The following is a 22,633-nucleotide window of genomic DNA, read 5'->3' on the forward strand; positions in this document are numbered from 1 at the left end:
CTAAAAAGGACCTCATTCAAACTGGATGGTGCAATAATTCCCTAACCATAACGGGTTAAAACTGGGTTGGGTCTTAAAAAAGGATACAAGCTTTCTTTGACCTTCAGTCCCAACCTTAAGCCCTGACCTTCATATCCGTACAATGAGCAGACCCATCCTTCAGCTGTATTTATATGTGCGCTGGGAAAACCTTTTAATCCTGTAATAATTAGGTGGGGTCACACAGGAGGAGCTAAAGGGATTATCCAGGATTTAAAAGTACGTGAAGTTTTCACAGATATACAGTAAATACAGGCTGGACTACGTGGTTTCATTATGAAGATGTGATACTTCATTATGATGGACAGTTATAGTTTTTAAAAGAAAGTAATGTACTTTTTTTAGATATTAAACTGATTGTATTGAACATCCAGTTTGGGACCTGAGGTTTTCACCCCCGAAAGAATATACAAGTCTTCATGATTGAAAATAATACATATATTATTTATATAACTATATATGTTGATATATAATATATATATAATATATTCATCATATGACAATGCTTATGTCATATAACTATAATAATATATATAGTTAAAATTTCTGATATATATATCTCCTTGAGAAGAGATTTATATATACTGGAATATATAAATTATGCCTAAATTGTACTTTGGTATTTATCCACAAAAATTGTGTACTGATTACTATCTATGCTTTATTAAATACTTGTTATTTATTGAGGTCCAAAATGAAATTCCAGAGTTAATTTATGGTTAATTATTGGCAATTGTAAAATAGACATTCTGATTTCTTTACAAAGGTCTGCATCAGAAATTTTGGGGTTTGTTTGATGTACTTGATAATATTTTAATGTCCTCGTCTCGGAATTGGATTGTTGCAGTCATTTAAAGGGAATGTTATTTCCAAACAGTTTACAGTTGTTGATAAAAATAAATTTAAAGGATTTCATCTTATAACGATTTCTTGATTTTCTCATTTTAAAATATTTTTTAACATTATTATTACTTCATTTGTATAAAAATTATTCAAAAATAACTAATAATGACCTTAAATTAGCTGTATGAAGGGCCTTATGCCATATAAGGTTGTAAACAATGCCCAGGACATCAGCAAATATAATATGTTAATCGAGATACACTACCAAAAGTTGATCGTCAACATGTCTCGGACTCTCGAACGTTTGTTTAATGGAATTGAACCGACACAGTCACGACAAGATTTGAGGATATCCCCAAAGATTTAACTGGTGTCTGGAGAATTCCCGCCTCTTTTTTTAAAATTTTTTACAAATGCGCAAAAATACGCCGTCATTTGAGTTACTTATATAATGAAACATTTGTGACCTTGTGATTGATTTTGTGAACTGGAAATACAAACCTTGATTTCTTTGCTTTGGGGATTTTGCTTGTTGATATAACTGGCCCTTTGAATTCCCTGAAATGAAGGCAGTTCAACACTCAGATCAAGGATTAACTGTCTTGAATATGCTGTCAAATTTAACCCCAATTTAGGTGTTTCAGGTGTCAGACAACATGGGTCCAAGGAGTGGATACCTTTTGAATATTATTTTTGGGTCACTAGCCCCAATTTTGTGTTTTCATATTTTGAAAATTTGAGATATTTAGGCCATAGGGATTTGGGGACATGGTGATTTGAACCCTAACTGAGGTGACTAGCCTAAGACAATTTTATTCTTCTCCTCATTTTCCTTTCTAGCCTTTGTCAGCCTGTTTTACTTTTTCCCCATTTTTTGCAGGGGTCCAGGAGTGTACTATTACTGGGACTGCTGGCTTTGTTTTATGCCAGTTACCTTTTGATCCTTATAGCATTTCATCTGTTTATGGAGCTCCTGTCTTGCCTGACCTCGATCGAACCATTCCAGGAAGCCACTGTGACCAAGACAGTGTAGAGCAGTCTCAACTCTAAATTGAACTGTTCAAATCTGAAGTTCATCAGTTTTGGTCTCTTCTGGAACTCCGATGGCTTTGTTTTGATTATGCTAACAACCAGTTTATCCAAAATCATTACTTATTTTCTCCACGACACTGGAACTCCCCAAATCAGTGTCAGTGCTAAACCCTTAACAGATTGACTATGACATCACATGGAAACAGGAGAAACCAACTTACGATTAATGGGAACCTCTTTTGGTTACAGTAAATTTACTGTTTGAAATTTATTGAAGCAAGGTCTATATTCTTCTGGGTTAAATCCTCTGCCACACTCTGCTACTGCAAAATGAATGTATTCTAAATGTTAACCAAAAGTGGATGATGTCAGTTGTCATCCAAAGGTTATCATCACTTTGGGTTGTACATTTAATTTTAAGACTGGTAATCTTGGATTTGGAACACTTCATTATTTGGTTAAAATATCTGTAGATCATTAACAAATTCTTTGTTCCGATTTTAAAACCCTGTTTTACATTGGAATTACTTGGTAGGCTGGAAACACTGTTTAACTCTTGAACAAGGTGGTTAGTTTCTCCCTTTTAGGTAGGTGGGATTACCCGCCTTATGGTGTAAACATTCCAGTTTGCTTTTGCCGTCAGCGTTGCACGTTTTTTCGTTCTCATCCTGACTTCGTTAAGCTCTTATTATCCCGGTGGGATCTTTCTTTATTTTTGTTTATATATATGCGTGTGTTTGATATTTGTTAATACAAACCCACGATTTGTGATAACCTTGCATAAGCCGTCGTTCCCTGCCTGTCTTGGGTTTGATCTGGGAGGGCATAACTTGAGAAGCGTAACCAAGTGGTAATGCTTCTCTCCAGCGGCCCTTTACGTAAATACTGGAGGCGCCCTTACTTTCGGAGATATAGTTTGGGACGTGTTACTTCACTCCCTACATCCATCGGACGTAAGAGTTGAGCCCTTGGGCTTTGCCTCCGTGTGTAATGGGCATCACTAATTTCTTCCTACTTATGCTGAGTGTTGCTTCCACTGCCTGCGCTTGAGTTGCAGGCTGTGGGAGGTTACGGGCGTCGTCGATAAGTTCCGCTTCCACGGCGCCCTTGGTGGCCTCCTCCCTCCATCCTTTTTCTCTTCCCTCTCTTCTTCCTTCTCTCTCTCTCTCTCTCTCTCTTCTCTCTCGCTCGCTCGGGCTCTCTCTCTGAGCGATTGGTTGAGTACCTCCTAACGCTGCGAGCCTGTTCCTGTTAGCGGGAGTCTCCTCTACTAATCATCTTTGTTTTTCTTTCAGGTTGACAGTGAGCATTGCAGACACAGCAGGTTGGCTGGATATATCAAGAATATCTTGCATGAAGCAGTCCCGACATTCATTCAGTGTTGCTTTGGGATCGACCACAATACCTGATTAGATGACATATTTTCCACGTCGGGATCGCAACTGACTCTGTTCCCCTTGTGGATCGATCGCTGTCATTGCTGGTTTTCATGTATGCTGTTGCAATGCTTCCTGCGTATCTGTGGTCCATCTGCTCCTGCTGTTCCCTGTGTTATGCTCTTGTCAACTCAGACGACAGTCTGTGGACTGCTCTCCTGGTCCTGCCGCAGCCGCCCTGGTCGCCCCTGTCGCTGCTGGTGACTTTCAGGACATTCTGTCCGTTGCAGTAGCTCCTGCCTTCCGAACCGTCATGCATCGAACAATCCTGATCGTGCCCGCTTGTTCTGACACAATATACAAACCCCTGCCAGCTGCCCTGGAGGTTACGATGTCAGCCATCCTGTAGAAGATGTTGGCGTGAAGGGAAGGAAGTCGCCTTAGTGACGTTCCTGGCCGTTGCACAGCTCCTGCTCGCCGAACCGCTGTTGCCGTAGTTCCTGCATCGGCTGTCCTGATCATTCCTGCCGCCTGGCGGTGGTGCCCAGGGCCGCCTGCGTTCCTGCCAGCTGCCCCAGAGGTTGATGTCCGAAGCATCCTGTAGGAAGTGGTCCTGTTGAGGTGATGAAGGCTCGCTGTAGGAAGTGGTCCTGTTGAGGTGATGTTCCTGGGCCGTTGCAGTAGCTCCTGCCTTCCGAACTGCTGCCGTAGCTCCTGCATCGGCTGTCCTGATCATGCTTCTCCTGGTTGGTGTCCTGGCTGCGTCCGTTGTGTTCCTGCCAGACTACCCTGGAAAATACGATGTTTCGTATCCACCATCCTGTAGAAGATGTCGGAGTGGAGGTGAAGGAAGCCGTCCTGTGGAAGTAGCCGCCGTCTTCATCTTATTTTCGATTTCGTCTTCTGCTGCGTCTTCTCTTCCTCTCCCGAGGTCCAAGGGGGTCCTGAGAATCGGACAGACCTCCATCGGCCGAAGGAAAGGAATGCTGCTTCTTGCCCTTGATGCCCTTGGACATCTGGGGACTGCCTCCTCCCGAGGAGGCAGTGGGTTTCTCGTTGGCTCTTCCCGACCTTCGGGTTAGGAAACCGATTGGCATAGCCGTGGGTTTTGTGTTTCGGAAGCCGTGGGCGCGCAGACCTCAGTTTGCGATCCTGTTCCCAAGTCTTAGAGGTTCCGCCTCTAAGATGGGGGCTGCTTCGGGCACTCGTTCGCGAGCCGCTCTGAGTGCTCGAGATTCTATGGAATATCGAGTATCCTGATCTGGTCTGGAGAGATTTTCCTGGGCCCAGTTCAGGAGCAGTGCGAGAGAAGGGCCGAGGCACCCAGGTGTCTTGGTTCCTCTTCCTGCCAGCACCGCAAGCGCTCCCCCCGTGTTTGCCAGTGCTCGGTCAGGTTCCCAGCCTGGTGTCTCGATCCTGTCGGTTCGAACACCAGAAGAAGCAGGGAAGAGATTCTCTTCCGGGGGAGTCCTGCGGGACTTCTAAGGGACTGACTATTCTCAAGTTTTCCTGCCCTCGTTGAACCCGATTCGCATTCTCCTGTGGGATCTTGCGTTTGGGGGCCACGAGAGCGCGCCTCTCGAGGCCACGCCCTCGTTGCCAGTCTTGGAAGTCTGCGTCTAAGACTGGTTCTGTGCTTGGCTCTTTCGATCTATTAGGAAACAAAGCAGCCAATCCCGATTTTGGAAGTCTCGTGGGTAGCTCGAATTTATGAATCACGAGCGCTCTCCTTACGAGAGGCACAGGACAAGAGAAAGTGCCGAGACACCCAGGTGTCTGGTTGCTGGGACACCCAGGTGTCTGGTTGCTGGGACACCCAGGTGTTGGGGTGCCGCGACGCCAGGTGTCTCGATACTGCCCACCAGCTGCTTCGGTTGCTCGGGCGGGCTTCGTTCTTGTGTCTTGAACTTTAGGGTTCGAGCATGCAAGATAGCAGACACAGAATTCCCCTTTGAACCTTCTTCTCGAGGGGCCTCGGCCTCGAAGGAGTTTAGAGTTCGGGAAACTAGCAATTGTTCACAGCAGACGAGTCCATCCTGCCCAGTTACGATTGTGTTCGCAATTAGCAATTGGCTCGGCTCGGCCCCGGTCGCGGTTTGCCAGACTGGCTCGGCTCGACTCTCAGCCTGCCAGACTGGCTTGGCTCGACTCGGCCTGCCAGACTGGCTCCCAGTCCCGCCGCCTGCCTCCCCAGCTGGATCGCATACCAACCATGATCGGCTCGGCCCTACTCAGTTTTTTCCGATTCGGGTCCTCGGCTATGTTCGAGTGAACTTTTTGCTCTTCCCAGGAAAGCCCTTTGCCACGGCACAAGTGCTCTCCTTTCCCCGTGTGGCAGTAATCTCCTTCGGTTGATTATCGCTCACGGTCCGCCTCTCCTGTTTATCTTACTGGCAGGACAGGTAGGGATACTCTTTTTCTCCTCACCTGTTCTCTTCTCCTCTCGGTTGTTCCGAGAGGCACGAGACGGACAGGGAGAGCTCCGACGAAATTTTCTTTCGAGTTTGGCTGGCTGCCTGGCGTGCTTTGGGTGTCGGTCCCCGATTCTTTCGTATTATAACCAGGTAGCCGAGGAGGGTTTCATGGGATCTGTCAAGGCCTCCCACCAAGGGGAGAGGTACAGGAGTTTCACGCATCGGAAACAGCGAGGGTCTTCCTCTTCAAGTTACGATCGCCCCTGTGTTCTCGGGAACTTTGGCGCCGATTCATCGGCGCGAGGATCCCCGGGACAGGACCGCGCTCCCCAATGAATAACCTTCATCACTCACAACCCTTGCAGTTCCCGAGGGGCAGAGAGTGTCAGGGACTGCCACGTCCTGGCTTCCGAGAGCGTTCTCGACCTGATGAATTCTTTTCTTCGATGGAGTTAATTCAGGTCGAGACACCAAACTTCCACCCCTGCCTCGACAGAATATGAATTCTTCTTGCCTGGGAGGGTCTTGCTGACTGCAGTTTTTGGGCAATTCTGGTGCTAAGAAGAAGGACTTTGTCCCAATTCGGATCTCCAGTTTCGTAAGTCCCGAGTTGGCTTGACCCTTGGGAACGAACCTTTACTTGGTTCTGCCTTTCTCTTTCAGAGATTTGCCAGATAGCCCTCTGTAATCAAGGTTCCCACCAGGGCACTGACTTGTCCTTTGGACAATGGCCAAGAACTTTGGGTCTTAGTCATCTCAACTCGACCTTGAGTTCAAGCCAGCCCCCTCAACTCCTTAGCTAAGAAGTCCTAGGCTTCAGAAGAAGATTGCAACTGCTGATGCCTGGACAAAATGATACTTATCGAGTCTCTGGAACTGGCAGCGACATTGCCGAGACCTGGGAATGGATTCCTTCAGGAGAAGTATCTATTTCCCTTAGGTCTCTGCAATTCTTTCCATCAAACTTCCATCCCACCACCTCTCCCGTGCTCCCGATTCGGGAAATGCCAGCCGGCTAGAGCTAATTGCCTCGGTATCCTGTCATCTTGCAGAAGCTTCCCCATGGTGGAGAATGGAAGTCTTCTTCCTTTCCTCCGTTCTTTCCTCTTCGATGTATGAGGAAAGAGTTAGGCTAATGCTTGATTGAAGGAACCTTCGAATATGCTTGCATATTCCCCCTCACATCTTGTGTCTACTTACGGATTCACAGATTGAGGAATAGGCGAACACTGGTAAGACCTTGTCTTGAATTTGTGTGACTGAGACGATTAGTACCTTCTCATCACCGTCCTGGGCTCAGGGCAGCCTTTTGGCTGTCAGAGAATTCAGGATGGGTTTTGCGGCACTCACTGGTTTCGTTGAACAACAAAACCACAGTAGTGGCATTTGTCGACAAACAAAAGGCAATCGTTTTTTCCTCTTGTTTCATCTCGACATTTGCAGGTACTCGAGTGTTGTTCTATTGCACACTTGGCAGCTCAATTAACCAGATGCATTCCTGGTGGGGATGTATTGGTAGGCAAGCCTGGCCTCGGGTTTGAATGATCAGGACGGAAGATGCTGCTCACTTTTTCTTCACAGAGATTCATGCAGAGACTGCTGGACTGAGAAATCCCTACCGTCCTTCTGTTGCCTCCCTGCACACAAGTCGGTAGTTTTTTCTCGCTCCTCCATACCAGACCAGGGGCCGCTCTGTTGAGGCATGCTGTCTTTTGGTGAAAACTCGATATAGACGTTTTTTCCCTCCGTATTTGTCCGTTTCGCTAGGGGTTCACAAACATTGCTCACCCCAAGTTACAGACAAATACTTGAAGACTTCGCCTTCATCTGAACTGATTGCCGAGGCATCGAGAAGAATTCCGCTTGACCCATCCTCCTGTGCAGCTACACAAGAAGCGGTTCTTGAGGCAGTACATCCCTGTGTGTTAAGGACTGGGAGACTTTCCAGCTTTCCTTGCAAGCACAGGCTTTCTCGCCGAGCGGCAACGGATATAGCTGGATATCCCTTGAAGTGCTCTGCAACACTGTCCCAGGGACTGGATCCGTCTTTGCTGGTCAAGTCTGGACTTCCTCGTCTTCTCCGCCAAGGGTAGCTTCTCTCCCTTTCATTTGTGAAGAACGTAGGCCCTTGCGACCTAGTCTTCTATCTGAAGTAGCCTTCGTCTCCTCAGTCGAGAGTTAGCTACGGACGAGAAGCTTCTTCAGTCGTGCTGTCCCAGGGAACTGTTTCCTGGGTGGCATGCGACTCTCGTTCAGGGCTCCTGTCCGTGGTCTGTACGCGCCCTACGAGAGTCATCGGATAGAGATATGCCCTCTTAGGACCATCTCTCAGCTTACCCTGGCCTTGGCGTAGAAGACAGAAGAACAGGGATGGGGATCATACCTCGACTCCTTCTCGGATGTCGTAGATGGACTCCGAATCCATTGGCATCGACTGTCAGGTTTGAGTCCTTCTTGTTCCCCTCCTCCTTGGACTTGGTGTCGATGATCCAGAACATTCGTTACTTTGTCCTATTGGGAGCTGTGGTACTTTCCGAAAGGCTCGACATTCCTAACCTAGATGTCGTCAACGTTTTCGCTAGTACTGTCTCTCCCAAGGAAGAAGTGTCTAAGGACACATCCTCCTGACTTCGTGAAGCGATCAAAGGAGGTACTTGGCAGCTGATGACGACGATATCGGTACATTTCACCCGAGAGCTCACAAAGTCGATGGCTTGGTCCATCCCTCGCATTCGGAAGAATATGTTCTGTCGGTCTGGAAGCAAGACTTGGTCCCAAGACCACACTTCTTGTCTTCTTCCTTCAGGATCTTGCCCACAAGCCCTTGGAACCCTTTTTCCTTGGCTCTGTGGTGGCTGCTCAACAAGTTGTGTTGTCTTACCCAGACTCATTCAAGAGGACAGGTAGCATCTCGCCTAAGGCGTTGGTTCTGAAGTGGAGAATGATTCCGAGAGTGACTGGCCTCTCTTCCTCCCCCTTCCTGGCCTCCAACTTCCCCTCAGGGGATGAGAATAGGACTCGAACCAATAGCTGCTGGAACTGGCACTGATGCAGATAAGACTAACATCGAGCTCCTGTTCTATTTTTCTTATAGAATTAATAGGAGCAATTCCGCTCCTTCCTCTTGCAAGGGAGGAAGGAGACCTGGCAATAAGGAACCTTATCTTGTATTTTCCTTACTGTCATCCGACTCAAGATCCTTCCAGCCTACTTTGCATGAAGTTATGTTTCCTCACTCATGCGAAAAGGTCCAGTATCTGACATTTGATCTTGCAGTTCCTACACCCGATCAATATGTCAGAGGCACAGTACCCTTCCTCGCTCTTTCGACCAGGAGGAAGACAAGGTGTGTAGAACTCCAGTCAGTTCAGGAGACTCACTCAGATTCCTCCTCCAACCAGTGAGTCTTCCTAATGTAAAGGACCGAGGGTTTGTATATTGTGTCGGAACAAATAACAATTTTTAAAGTAAATTGTATTTTTCCTAACTATACAAACCCGAGGTCCTTTACACTTTATGCCCACCTCATGCCACCCCTCAAACTGAACCTGGACCGAAAGGCAAACTGGAATGTTTACATGCGGGCAGGCGGGTATCCCCGCCTACCTGGTGGTAGTTACTGCCTAACCACCTTGCTCAAGAGTTTAACGGTCGTTTCCAGCCTACGCTATCTGTTAAAAAACTGCTCTCCACCGTCTTTGCCTCCAAACTTTATCTGACGTTACTTGGGGTGCTGACCGCAAAATGCTTCTGCACCTACATGAAGCCCTGATTCTATCTGTTCTGGATTATGAATCCCAGGTGTACTCTTCAGCTTCCTCCTTTGGGCCTTCTGCTCATCACCTATAGAAAGCCTCTATGCCAGATCAGGACTACCATCGCTTATGCGCCGACATGCCCTCCTCGCTCTTAGGTACTATGCCAGATTTCACCAATTCTCTACCCTGAAGCTAACTATACCTGAGCCCCTTCTTGCCAAATTTACTAACAATCCCAAATGACCCACCCTTTCTCTCCATATGAAAACCCTTCTTTCTCACTCTTCATCCCCACAATTGGCCATCCTCCCGTACTGTATTCACACTTTCCCACCTTGGCTAATTCCCATTCCCTCTGTCTACTCGCCCACATGACATAATTTTTCAAAACTTGAAACTCCCTCCTCTGTTCTATATCCTCATTTCTTAGAGCACATATTGATGCATTATGGGGACTTCTAATAGTTACAACTAGATCAGGATGTTGGAATAGATTTGAAGGTTCTTAACCCTCACAATCCGGGCTAAAATACGCTTATGTAACCTCTGAGACCGGGCTAAAATTGACCATTGCAAATTGGAGAAAAATACATATCTATGGAAAGGTAATAGCATGCACATGAACGTGGAACAAAAAAAAAAAATCTAAAAAAAATTTTTGTACTTACCAGAGCGAGTTGATTATAAAGTGTTATAAGATGGATGAGCGGGAGACAGCTGACTGAAAAGAATTGGCCCGGCGCTGGGCCTTTTCATGACACGCTAACAAACAATACCACGCAAAATAATGAATTCTAAAGTTTGCACTTGCATACAACAAATATAATACAATAAAAGTTATTTACATGTAAGTTATTACCTGTAAAATGCAATGAAAAATGAAACACCCATAAATGTAAAAAAAAAAGTATATAAAAAGTAATACTGGAAAAAAGTTATCGAAAGCCTTATATTTCTGCCCTTAACGTATGAAAAATATTAGTATTTATGAAAGACCCGTAATGTAATATGAAAACCCGTAATGTAGAGTAAAAGTTATTGAAAGTGAACAATACCCATCAAGTTATACCCGAAATGCAATGAAATTGAAATATATATCATCAATGTATGCCAACACATTTCTCGAATCAATGAAAAGCTCTCTCTCTCTCTCTCTCTCTCATAAAAGACTGTCAAGTGAATAATATACCCGTAAAAGAAAAAGTGAATTACCAGGTAAATAAAAAACAAAGTTTACCGATATAAAAAAAAAGTTATAATTACCTCTCTCTCTCTCTCTCATTCGATAAAAATATATTTTATTTACCCTGAAATATGTTCATAAACTCATAAATGTAAAGTAAAAGTTATAAAAATGAAAATGAACAATACCCATTTTACCATAAATGACCTGAAAGTGAAATATATCGGTAAATGTAAAACAAAGTTTACTTGAAAGAAAAAGTTATAAATTATTACCCGTAAAATGCAATGAAAATGAAACATACCCATAAATGTAAAAAAACTATATAAAAGTAATACTCGGGAAAAAGTTATCGAAAGCCTTATATTTCTGCCCTTATCGTATGAAAAATATTAGTATTTATGAAAGACCCGTAATGTAATATGAAAACCCATAATGTAAAGTAAAAGTTATTGAAAGTGAACAATACCCATCAAGTTATACCCGTAAAATGCCATGAAATTGAAATATATATCGTCAATGTATGCCAACACATTTCTCGACTCAATGAAAAGCTATCCATCTCTCTCTCTCTCTCTCTCTCTCTCTCTCTCTCTCTCTCTCTCTCTCTCTCTAAAAAGACTGTCAAGTGAATAATATACCCGTAAAAGAAAAAGTGAATTACCAGGTAAATAAAAAACAAAGTTTACTTGAAATAAAAAGTTATGATAACATGTATTTTACTCTCTCTCTCTCTCTCTCTCTCTCTCTCTCTCTCTCTCTCTCTCTCTCTCTCTCTCTCTCTCTCTCTCTCTCTCTCTCCTAGAATTCATTGTAGCTGTGGTATATTTTGAAGCATGGCAAACATAGACCGACGCCACATGTTGGGCACCAGGTTGTGACCAACTTCCTCCGTCTTTCCTCAATGTTCTTTGTGTTAGCACATACGTGGCAGGTCCTCTGGCTCAGTTTTCCCTTTTTGGGTTTCGGGAAGGCGGTCCAAGAAGTGGGTCTGGCACCATTGTCTGGGTGCCAGACGAGACGTTCTGGTTGCTCGACAAATTTTCCCTTGGCTGTTCTCTGAAATTGGCCATATTTCATCAAGAGCTGTTTACACACGTTGAGTGAAAAGTAGCGCAGAGAAATTGACTGTTTTGTATGGAATTTGTACAGGTTATACGCATTCAGCATACAAACGTCTGTGATGTGGAATAGGGCTTTCTTGTACCACTTCATTGTTCTCCGAGTGCATGCCACGTATCCAATTTGCATATCAGATTTATCTACAAGACGTATGTTTTTCACGTAGTCCACAATCACATCTGGTTTGTAAATGGTTTCACGTGTTCTGTAGTCCTGTTTCCCAGTGGATATCATTTGCCCAGTGTGAATCCCCGACAACAGATTGAATTCCTTTCGGTCCTTCCATTTCACAAGATGATGAGCTTTCTTTCTGAAAACAGCCTCACCTCGTTTGATACCCTTTGGGAATTTGGGCATTCCTTTTCTATTGTCTCTGACCGTCCCAACCAACCCGGTGTTGTTGTCGTGGAGATAAGTACTTAGCCCCGGCTGGTGTAGTAGTTATCAGTATACAGGATATGGCCTGCATTCCAATAGGGATCCATTAGCGTCTTCACAACGGCCCCTGAATGCCCCAAGGGATCATTAGCTGGGATGTCTATGTCTGTCCCTGTATAAATGACAATGTCAAGAACATATCCCGTTTTACAGTCACAAATAACATATATTTTTATCCCAAAAACGATGTCTTTTTGTTCTTATGTATTGCTTGAATATCAGTCTACCCTTTAATAACACTAAACTTTCATCCACAACAAGTTTTTGGAAGGGATAAAAATATTTTTTGAATCTTTCCCTTACCATTTCCAAGACATCTCTTATTTTCCAGAGTCTATCATTACTATTTCTATCCCTCAATCCCTCATCTCATTGTCTGTGAAATGCAAGAACTGATATATATCCTGATATCTGTCACGTGGCATGAAATTTCCATATATCGCGTATATATGTATGCATCTGTTGCCCAGTAATCCCTCATCACGATGCTTCATGTATGAGGCATTAGTAACGTGAGAGCCAGGAACACTATCATTTCTTGGAGACAAACATCCACCCATTTCTTCATCTTCGATGTACCAGAGGCCTGTCACGTGTGAGGAGCGAGTGATACCGATTGGTTTCATCGACCATGACTTGCACTATATCGTCGATGAATTTCCGAAAATAATCGGATTCTTCACTCATATTAGGGTCGAGGTCAAAATCTAGCGTCACTCCTGCTGAACCACCAAAAACATAATCATGAGGAACGAAATTACGCCCATCAGTCCAACCGTCATCTTCTGTAGCCGCAGCCAACCCATGTGTTCAAACACCACGGCCGCTTTCCCTTCCCCCCGATGAACTGCGAGAGGAAGAGGATCCCACCTCTCCGTTGCCTGTGGCGTCGGCGAACGGACCTCTGCCTCGGAGAATGTCTTCTTCATCATCAATTATTTCGGCTTGATAAGCATCACTATCATCACTACTACTATCAGTTTCTTGCTGACGATATGTAGGATCATTCAGTTCCTCATCACCACTTTCATCAGCCCATCCCAAGCCTTCGAGAACGTCGTTCTCGTAATCAGACTCGCTCCCATAGCTATCACTATGGTGGAATTCTTCCAACAATTTCAAAGTTTCACTGATTTCTTTGGTCGTTAGGGGGCCTCTTTTTACTACTAATTTTTTCTTACTAGTAGAAGGATCACTGACAAAAGTATCACTATCATCCGAGACGTGTGGGCGCGCACTAAGACCGAGCGAAGTGCTTGGTTTGGGGTCAGAAGAAAATGATCCGCACCCTCCATAGCCAATGCTTGGGGGACTACTGATCGCTCTCATTCAGCTCTCAGAGGTGGTGTATGGTGATGTATGGGTTGCCAATTTGTCAAAAATACTCTAGAGGTGTCGCAGCAGAAAAATTGCGCCAATTCCATTCAAAACATTTGGCGGCGATTGAAATCTTTCAGGAAAGATACCCGACTCCGCCCACAGAGTTAATTTAAATCTTTCAGGAAAGATACCCGGACTGTGGGGTTAAATAAAACCTTGATTTTACTTAATTCAACCTTAACTATACCCAACTCAACCTATACTAACTTAGCTTAACCTAATATTACACTGACCATCTGAGAGCCTAAACCTAATTCCTTAATTTTAATACTACCAGAGAAAAACAGCAACTTTGCAAACACCCTTCGCCCCACGCAGGACTTAGCCTACCGATGAACCTTCGTCTGATATGGATATTAGTCAAGTTATCAGCCAATCTCCAACTCTGGCTTATGTTCCCAAAAATAATTCCTTATCTTTCTCTTCACTTCCGCTCAGAATATTCAAAGTCATCACACAAGTTGGGGATCACCACAGAGTTTATTTTAGTTATGACATCCAAGCTGAGGGCAGAAATCGCTTTAGAATCTCTTCATGTAGTCTTTTCTACACAAAAGCACTTCACTCTTCTCTGATCCCCATCCCGTTTGGGACAGACACTGTCTCCTTAGGTAACTGTTCTGCGTAACTTTAAATGGAACATGAAAATGGATTTGGTCTCACCAACTGTTTGACTGATTTGTCAGTTGCCAATTCAGACTTTTATTTCCACCCCAGTTCCCGTCGGTAGATATCTATTCCCTGACAGCTTTCGCATGAAAGTATCCTAACTTCTGACCCATCCTCTGGCAAGTTGGATGAAGGGGAGCAAGTTGCTCTACCCTGACAAACTCGGCATACTGTAAGCACAAAAAAAAGATTAACTAAACAATCACTCACTCACAAACACAAAGAAAAATCATTAAAAAATCAAATTAATTCATACAAAACCATTTTTTTTTCACACTACCACAACATGATGCTAGCACCCTGATCTACACGACCGCTCCAGGGCCCCTAAAGGAACTGGGGCAGTGGTCCTCTTCCCCACCAAACTTTGCCAACTACTTAACTTACCACCAGTGGCAAGCATACGTATGACAGAACTATATGCCATTCAGCTTGCTTTCAAACAACTCTTAGTCTTCCTCTCATTATCCTTCGTTATTTTCACAGATTCGGCTAACTCTCTAACCCTTATCCAGTCTGTTACCTGCACACATCCTATAGTCTGTGAAATTCGAGATTGGCTTTTTCGCTTTTCAATGCAGAAAAAACTAATCTGCTTCTGCTGAACCCCGAGCCATGTGGGTATCCTAGGCAATGAGGTAGTGGACTCATTGGCCCGCTCTGCAATTTTGTCAGGATGCCCGCATTTCAAAACCATCCCTTATTCAGACTATTTCCAATTTTTCCTTAACTACCTACTAAGTCGCTGGCAGTCTTTCTGGACTATTATCTTGAATAACAAGAAAAGACAATGGGAAGCAGCTCTTGCCTGACTACGCATCGGTCATACAAATCTAACACACTCCCACTTCATGAACGGATCCCCTTCAGTATCACACATAATCCTTTCCTGCCCCCAACACAGTCGCACGCAGCAGAGCATTTCCCAGCCTAACCTCTCTTCCCCATCCACCTCGTCTTCAAGATATTCTCACCGAAGCAGAACACTTCTCCATAGAAAGTGTAATCTACTTCCTCCAACGAATAAATATTCTTCATCAAATATGACCTATCAATCACTAACTTTGATCATACTTTATCTATTAATAGCATAACATAGCACTATATGGTCTGCATGACCTCTTGCTTGATGGATATTAATTCACTTCAATTCTATCCCATGTTCTCAAAAGTCACATGCAAACTCATACTAGATCAAAATTATTTATATGCATTGGGTGTTCAAGTAGCCTTTTCATTAGAACCACCTCAAAATGCACATGCAGTTCGCATAAGAAAAAGCCATTCTTCTGTAAATAGACATATAATACTCCCATTTCATGAAGGAAAGATGCTGTTCATTTGATTGTCAGAATTAGAGCAAGTCGGGAATTTGTGGTAAAGGCAGAAGCTGGTTGAATTCTCAGCCAACTTTGGCCCGAATAAATTTATTGATTCCAAACAGAATCCAAGGCTGTTTTATTTCTTTTGAGACAAATTGTGTCCAAATGCTCTTTGCACTGTGATTTTTGTTTTCCCAGAGGATGTTTATTTTAATGTTGAAAAAGTACATTCTGTAAAATATGAAATTATTTTGAATTTCTCATTCTTTGTTTGTCATGAACGGTGCTATTCAGAACATGTTTTTCTCAGATTTTTTTTTATTTTATTTCAGAGTATTCCAAGAAGAGGAAAATTTCATCAGATCCTAACTAGGATTGAGTACTGTATTGTAAATGGAACATCCTGTGAAAATGCTGTTAGTCATAAAAGAGAAGGAGAATTTGGAGGGGGATCTTACTGAAGACACAGATGAAGGCTCTTTATTTGCAGATCCCTTCTTAGAAGTCGAGGCAGAACCAGAACTTTTTGACCATAGTGAATTTGATGTGAACTGTTCATCCCAATCTATTATGTACGAGGACTGCACTCCAAGCTGTGATGATGAAAGTGGAAAGAAGATCTCTGCTGCAGAAGAAAATAGACATTTAGGTAGAACGGAAGTATTTTCAAAGAGAAGCAACACAGCAAAGGAGCGAAAAACATGTGCTGAATGCCAAAAGACATTTTCACAGACGTGGAACCTGAGAGTCCACATGAGAACTCATACAGGAGAGAAACCATATACTTGCTCTATATGTCAAAGAAGTTTTTCTTATCCTAATGTTCTCAAAAAACACATGAGAACTCATACAGGAGAGAAACCATATACTTGCTCCATATGTCAAAAAAGCTTTTCTGAACTGGGTAATATCACAAGACACATGAGAACTCACACAGGAGAGAAACCATATACTTGCTCTGTATGTCAAAAAAAATTTTCTGAGTCAAGTCATTTCAATAGACACATGAGAACTCATACAGGAGAGAAACCATACATTTGCTCTGTATGTCAAAGAAGTTTTTCTGATCAAAGTCTTCTCAAAACACACATGAGAATTCATACAGGAGAGAAACCATATACTTGCTCTACATGTCAAAGAAGTTTTTCTCATCAAGGTGATTTCAGAAGACATGTGAGAACTCATACAGGAGAGAAACCATATACTTGCTCTGTATGTCAAAGAAGTTTTTCTGATCAAAGTGTTCTCAAAACACACATGAGAATTCATACAGGAGAGAAACCATATACTTGCCCTACATGTCAAAGAAGTTTTTCTTATCAAAGTGATTTCAGAAAACATGTGAGAACTCATACAGGAGAGAAACCATATATTTGCTCTGTATGTCAAAGAAGTTTTTCTGATCAAAGTGTTCTCAAAACACACATGAGAATTCATACAGGAGAGAAACCATATACTTGCCCTACATGTCAAAGAAGTTTTTCTCATCAAAGTGGTTTCAGGAGACATGTCAAAGGAGAGAAACCATATACTTGCTCTGTATGTCAAAGAAGTTTTTCTTATCACAATGTTCTCAAAACACACATGAGAACTCATACAGGAGAGAAACCATATACTTGCTCCATGTGTCAAAGAAGTTTTTCTCGTCAAAGTCTTCTCAAATCACACATGAGAAGTCACACAGGATAGAAACCATTCATTTGCTCTGTATTTCAAAGAAGTTTTTCTGCTTCAGGTCATCTCAAAACACACAAGAGTTTACACTAGACAGAAACTGTATACTTGATCTTTGCCCAAGTAATTTTACTAATTCTGAAATTCTCAAAGTACACATTGGAAATCATTGTAGAGAGAGGACATTCTCCAATCCTAATGTAAAAAATGTTGAACATTTTCAGATACTTTGAGATTACTCATGAAAATTCATAATTTTAGAGGGCAGTTACAGTAAATGTACTGAGTGCCAAAAAGGTGTTTATTATTTTAGATAATATGATCTGCTTTAGAAAAAAGATTGTGATATGAGAACCCATATTGAGAGAAGGCTGACTGCATTCTGTATTCTGTTTTAAGCTACTCATGAATGCCAACAGGATTGCTTTGTAAATGACTTTACTGAACTGTATTCTGTTTTAAGGTGTTGAGAAAACTCATACTAGAAAACCAGTCATATACATAAAAGTACTGATTCTTATTGGAAATAAAAAAATTCTGTTTTAACCACTCAAAAGATTGATAAAGGATTGCTTTGTAAATGACTAAAGTACTGTATTACTGTATTCTGTTTTAAAATAGACAGTGAAAATAAGGTGCAGTTTTATTTGACTAATTTTAGATAATATGATGTTCTTGGTTTAGATATTCTACAAAGATTTTGATACAGCATTAGTAAATTGTAATGCCTTTTATTAGCTCACTAGTTACAGTGGACTGACTGCATTACTGTATTCTGTTTTAAGCTAACCAGTCAGAAGTGTTGAGACAGGATTGCTTTGTAAATGACTAAAGTATTGTATTACTGTATTCTGTTTTAAGCTAACCACTCAGAAGTGTTGAGACAGGATTGCTTTGTAAATGACTAAAGTACTGTATTCTGTAGTTAGACAGGATTGTTTTAAGCTGACCACTGAAGTGTGTTGAGACAGGATTGCTTTGTAAATGACTAAAGTACTTGAGACAGGATTGCTTTGTAAATTAAAGTACTGTATTCTGTTTTAAGCTAACCACTAACCAGAAGTGTTGAGACAGGATTGCTTGCTTGTAAATGACTAATGTTGAGACAGGATTGCCTAAAGTACTGTATTAAAAGTGTTGAGACAGGATTGCTGTAAATGACTTTGTATTCTGTTTTAAGCTAACCACTCAAAGTGTTGAGACAGGATTGCTTTGTAAATGACTAAAGTACTGTATTCTGTTTTTAAAACCACTCAGAAGTGTTGAGACAGGATTGCTTTGTAAATGACTAAAGTACTGTATTCTGTTTTAAGCTAACCACTCAGAAGTGTTGAGACAGGATTGCTTTGTAAATGACTAAAGTACTGTATTCTGTTTTAAGCTGACCACTCAAAAGTGTTGAGACAGGATTGCTTTGTAAATGACTAAAGTACTGTATTCTGTTTTAAATGCTGTTTTCAGAAGTGTTGAGACAGGATTGCTTTGTAAATGACTAAAGTACTGTATTGTTTTAATGACAGGATTGCTTTGTAAATGACTAAAGTACTGTAAATGACTGTGTATTCTGTTTTAAGCTGACCACTCAAAAGTGTTGAGACAGGATTGCTTTGTAAATGACTAAAGTACTGTATTACTGTATTCTGTTTTAAGCTGACCACAAAAGTGTTGAACAGTTGTTGTAAATGACTAAAATTTCTGTTTTAAGCTGACCACTTGTTGAGACAGGATTGCTTTGTAAATGACTAAAGACTGTATTCTGTTTTAAGCTGACCACTCAAAAGTGTTGAGACAGGATTGTTTGTAAATGACTAAGGTACTGTATTACTGTATTCTGTTTTAAGCTAACCACTCAGAAGTGTTGAGACAGGATTGCTTTGTAAATGACTCCTCCTCTGACTACTGTATTCTGTTTTAAGCTGACCACTGTGTTGAGACAGGATTGCTTTGTAAATGACTACTTATTCTGTTTTAAGCTGACCACTCAAAAGTGTTGAGACAGGATTGCTTTGTAAATGACTGACTGTATTCTGTTTTAAGAACCACTGGTGTTGAGACAGGATTGCTTTGTAAATGACTAAAGTACTGTTTCTGTTTTAAGCTAACCACTCAGAAGTGTTGAGACAGGATTGCTTTGTAAATGACTAAAGTACTGTATTACTGTATTCTGTTTTAAGCTGACCACTCAGAAGTGTTGATTGCTAAATGATTGTATTCTGTTTTAAGCTGACCACTCAGAAGTGTTGAGACAGGATTGCTTTGTAAATGACTAAAGTACTGTACTGTATTCTGTTTTAAGCTGACCACTCAAAAGTGTTGAGACAGGATTGCTTTGTAAATGACTAAAGTACTGTATTACTGTTTTCTGTTTTACCACTCAGAAGTGTTGAGACAGGATTGCTTTGTAAATGACTAAAGTACTGTATTCTGTTTTAAGCTGACCACTCAGAAGTGTTGAGACAGGATTGCTTTGTAAATGACTAAAGTACTGTATTACTGTATTCTGTTTTAAGCTGACCACTCAAAAGTGTTGAGACAGGATTGCTTTGTAAATGACTAAAGTACTGTATTACTGTATTCTGTTTTAAGCTGACCACTCAGAAGTGTTGAGACAGGATTGCTTTGTAAATGACTAAAGTACTGTATTACTGTATTCTGTTTTAAGCTGACCACTCAGAAGTGTTGAGACAGGATTGCTTTGTAAATGACTAAAGTACTGTATTACTGTATTCTGTTTTAAGCTGACCACTCAAAAGTGTTGAGACAGGATTGCTTTGTAAATGACTAAGGTACTGTATTACTGTATTCTGTTTTAAGCTAACCACTCAGAAGTGTTGAGACAGGATTGCTTTGTAAATGACTAAAGTACTGTATTACTGTATTCTGTTTTAAGCTGACCACTCAGCTGACCACTCAAAAGTGTTGAGACAGGATTGCTTTGTAAATGACTAAAGTACTGTATTACTGTATTCTGTTTTAAGCTGACCACTCAAAAGTGTTGAGACAGGATTGCTTTGTAAATGACTAAAATGTATTCTGTTTTCAAAGACAGGATTGCTTTGTAAATGACTAACCCAGAGACAGGATTGCTTTGTAAATGACTAAAGTACTGTATTACTGTATTCTGTTTTAAGCTGACCACTCAAAAGTGTTGAGACAGGATTGCTTTGTAAATGACTAAAGTACTGTATTACTGTATTCTGTTTTAAGCTGACCACTTGGAAGGTTTGAGACAGGGTTTGCTTTGTAAATGACAAAAGTACTGTATTGCTGTATTCTGTTGTAAGCTAACCAGTCTGAAGGGTTAGGACAGGACTTGCCGTGTAAATGACAGAAGTACTGTATTCTGTTTTAAGCTAACCAGTCAGATGTGTTGAGACAGGACTAGCTTTGGAAATGACTAATGTATCCTGATTAGAGTAAACTACTGTTTTTGTCTATTTTAATGTATAAACTTGAAAAATATGAATGTACAAAAATATAGTTTATATATGAATAAAATCTTTCATTTGACCTCATTAAAACTTGAATAATATCTGAATAATATTTTACACTGCCAAAAGTTCTTTGTGACGGCCAAGCAGAGGAAGAACACAAAGACTGTCAGGAGGTAATACTTCCTTCACTCTTGTCTCCTTGTGGCCCCAACTCTGCCCTGACACTTGTGGACAACTAAGCTGGGCTTTCTGCTCATAATGGCACTAGTATATGTGTGGTGGTCATCCCCTACACAGTCATCGACCATTTCATTGCACCTTTCACTCCTCCTGTGGTGGTGGGGTTTCCCTGGGTTCCTGGGAGTTGCTGAAGGTACTTTGGTGGTCCCTTGGTACATATAGTACATGGAGCATCCTTTGTTAGTCTTGGAACATTTTTTGGCTGCTTTGGAAATTCTCTCGTACTAGTTTTTTTTTAGCTGGATTGATTCTTTTGTCATTATTTGTGGTCAGTTGTAACATTTCTTTCTTCCTGACCAGTTCTCAGTAATGACCTGTTTCCCATCATTACCTGTAAGGTTTGTGGGAATCCACCACCCTGATGGTCTGGTTAGAACCCAGTGTTCTATGTAAGGTCACTGTGTACCCTTGGTATTCACCCTAATTTAAAAGCTCCAGGTTCCCACTGTGGCCCCTCTAATATTGTTAGATAAGCAGGACCATTGTAATGGATTATACAAGTATTTCCTAGAGGAATAAACATGAAATTCTTTAAAATAAATTCAAGATTCAGCAGGAAAACCACCTTGAGAAATATGATTGATGTCATGAATATGTACCAAAGTCTTCTGTAATGCCAGTAATATTCAAAGTTTCTGTCGACTCTCAAAGTCGATGACATCATCTTTGGGCAACAGACCACCGATGGATGGTCTCTTGTTTGTCAGTTTTTCATAAGTTGCGTTTTAACAGATCTTTCACATTCACAACTGATCCCTGATGATCTTCTCCTGCCAAGAGCTACTGGATTTGCAGAACAACTCCAGAATGCAGTAAATGTTTAGCCTCGCTGTCGAACTTCTCAGTTCCAGAGGTCCTTTATTCCTCACACTGTTGGACTGAGGGTCAGCCTTGCTGAGGGTATTATGCAACTGGAAGCTCAGAAGTTCAGGCAAAGATACAATGCATTAATACCCTGATACAGTTCTCCTTGCATTTTAATAATTTACTTACATATTTATCTATTCATGAATCTCTTTTATTTTCTCATTTCTTATATCTTTCTGTATTTCCCATTACTTTTTATTACTTCTTTTAAATGAAGTTTGGTATTCTTTGGAAGCTTCTCGAATGTCGTCAGTAGACTCTTTTGTGTGCTTGTTCCATATGAATAGGGTTCATTTCCTGAATCATAATAATACCAGTAATGACATTGTATGATGGATATTGCTTTACAATGTTAAAATCTTGTCTGGCTTCTTCCTATGGCTAGTTTTAACAAGCTTTTGAGTCATTTTTATCTGCTATGTAACAGCAGCATAAGTCAAAGTAATGTTTTGTATCGGCTAAAGAAACACTAAAGAGGGAATGTTTGAATGTTTAATATTTATGTATCACAATGTTCTGTGTATTTTGAAACCTTAAATTTTTGTTTACCAATGTTAAGTTTGTATTTGAAAGAAGTATCCACTTGCTTGTGTTATTTTCTGCTTTATATTGTGTCATTAAATTTGTTTTCCTTTGCTAATCACGTGTATGAGGTAGTATTAGTATACAGATTCATTCACAGTCACTGGGAATCAAGGAGGAGACAAGGAAGCCATTTTCCCTGTATGTAGACATACAGAACACTACAGCATAACTGACGTTGTGTATGTTAATAAGTTCTGCCCTTATATCAGTAGAGTACTGTCATTCATTACCAAAGTTTTTTCCTCTTCTGTTTCAGG

At 41.5% G+C, this 22,633-nt stretch overlaps 1 protein-coding gene across 1 annotated transcript; it reads left to right on the top strand.

Moving 5' to 3' along the window:
- Nucleotides 1-13,847: 13,847 nt before the first annotated feature.
- On the top strand, nucleotides 13,848-17,553 carry LOC136834439 (zinc finger protein 271-like). Its single transcript, XM_067097037.1, has one exon. The coding sequence runs from the start codon at nucleotides 15,970-15,972 to the stop codon at nucleotides 17,263-17,265; it is 1,296 nt and encodes a 431-aa protein (XP_066953138.1). The 5' UTR covers nucleotides 13,848-15,969; the 3' UTR covers nucleotides 17,266-17,553.
- Nucleotides 17,554-22,633: the final 5,080 nt, after the last annotated feature.

The sequence above is a fragment of the Macrobrachium rosenbergii genome, chromosome 53 (genome assembly GCF_040412425.1).
Source record: "Macrobrachium rosenbergii isolate ZJJX-2024 chromosome 53, ASM4041242v1, whole genome shotgun sequence".
NCBI lineage: Eukaryota > Metazoa > Arthropoda > Malacostraca > Decapoda > Palaemonidae > Macrobrachium > Macrobrachium rosenbergii.

Bases quoted from the DNA above. Each gene is read 5' to 3' on its own strand.
- LOC136834439 (XM_067097037.1), top strand. From the start codon at position 15,970: ATGGAACATCCTGTGAAAATGCTGTTAGTCATAAAAGAGAAGGAGAAT.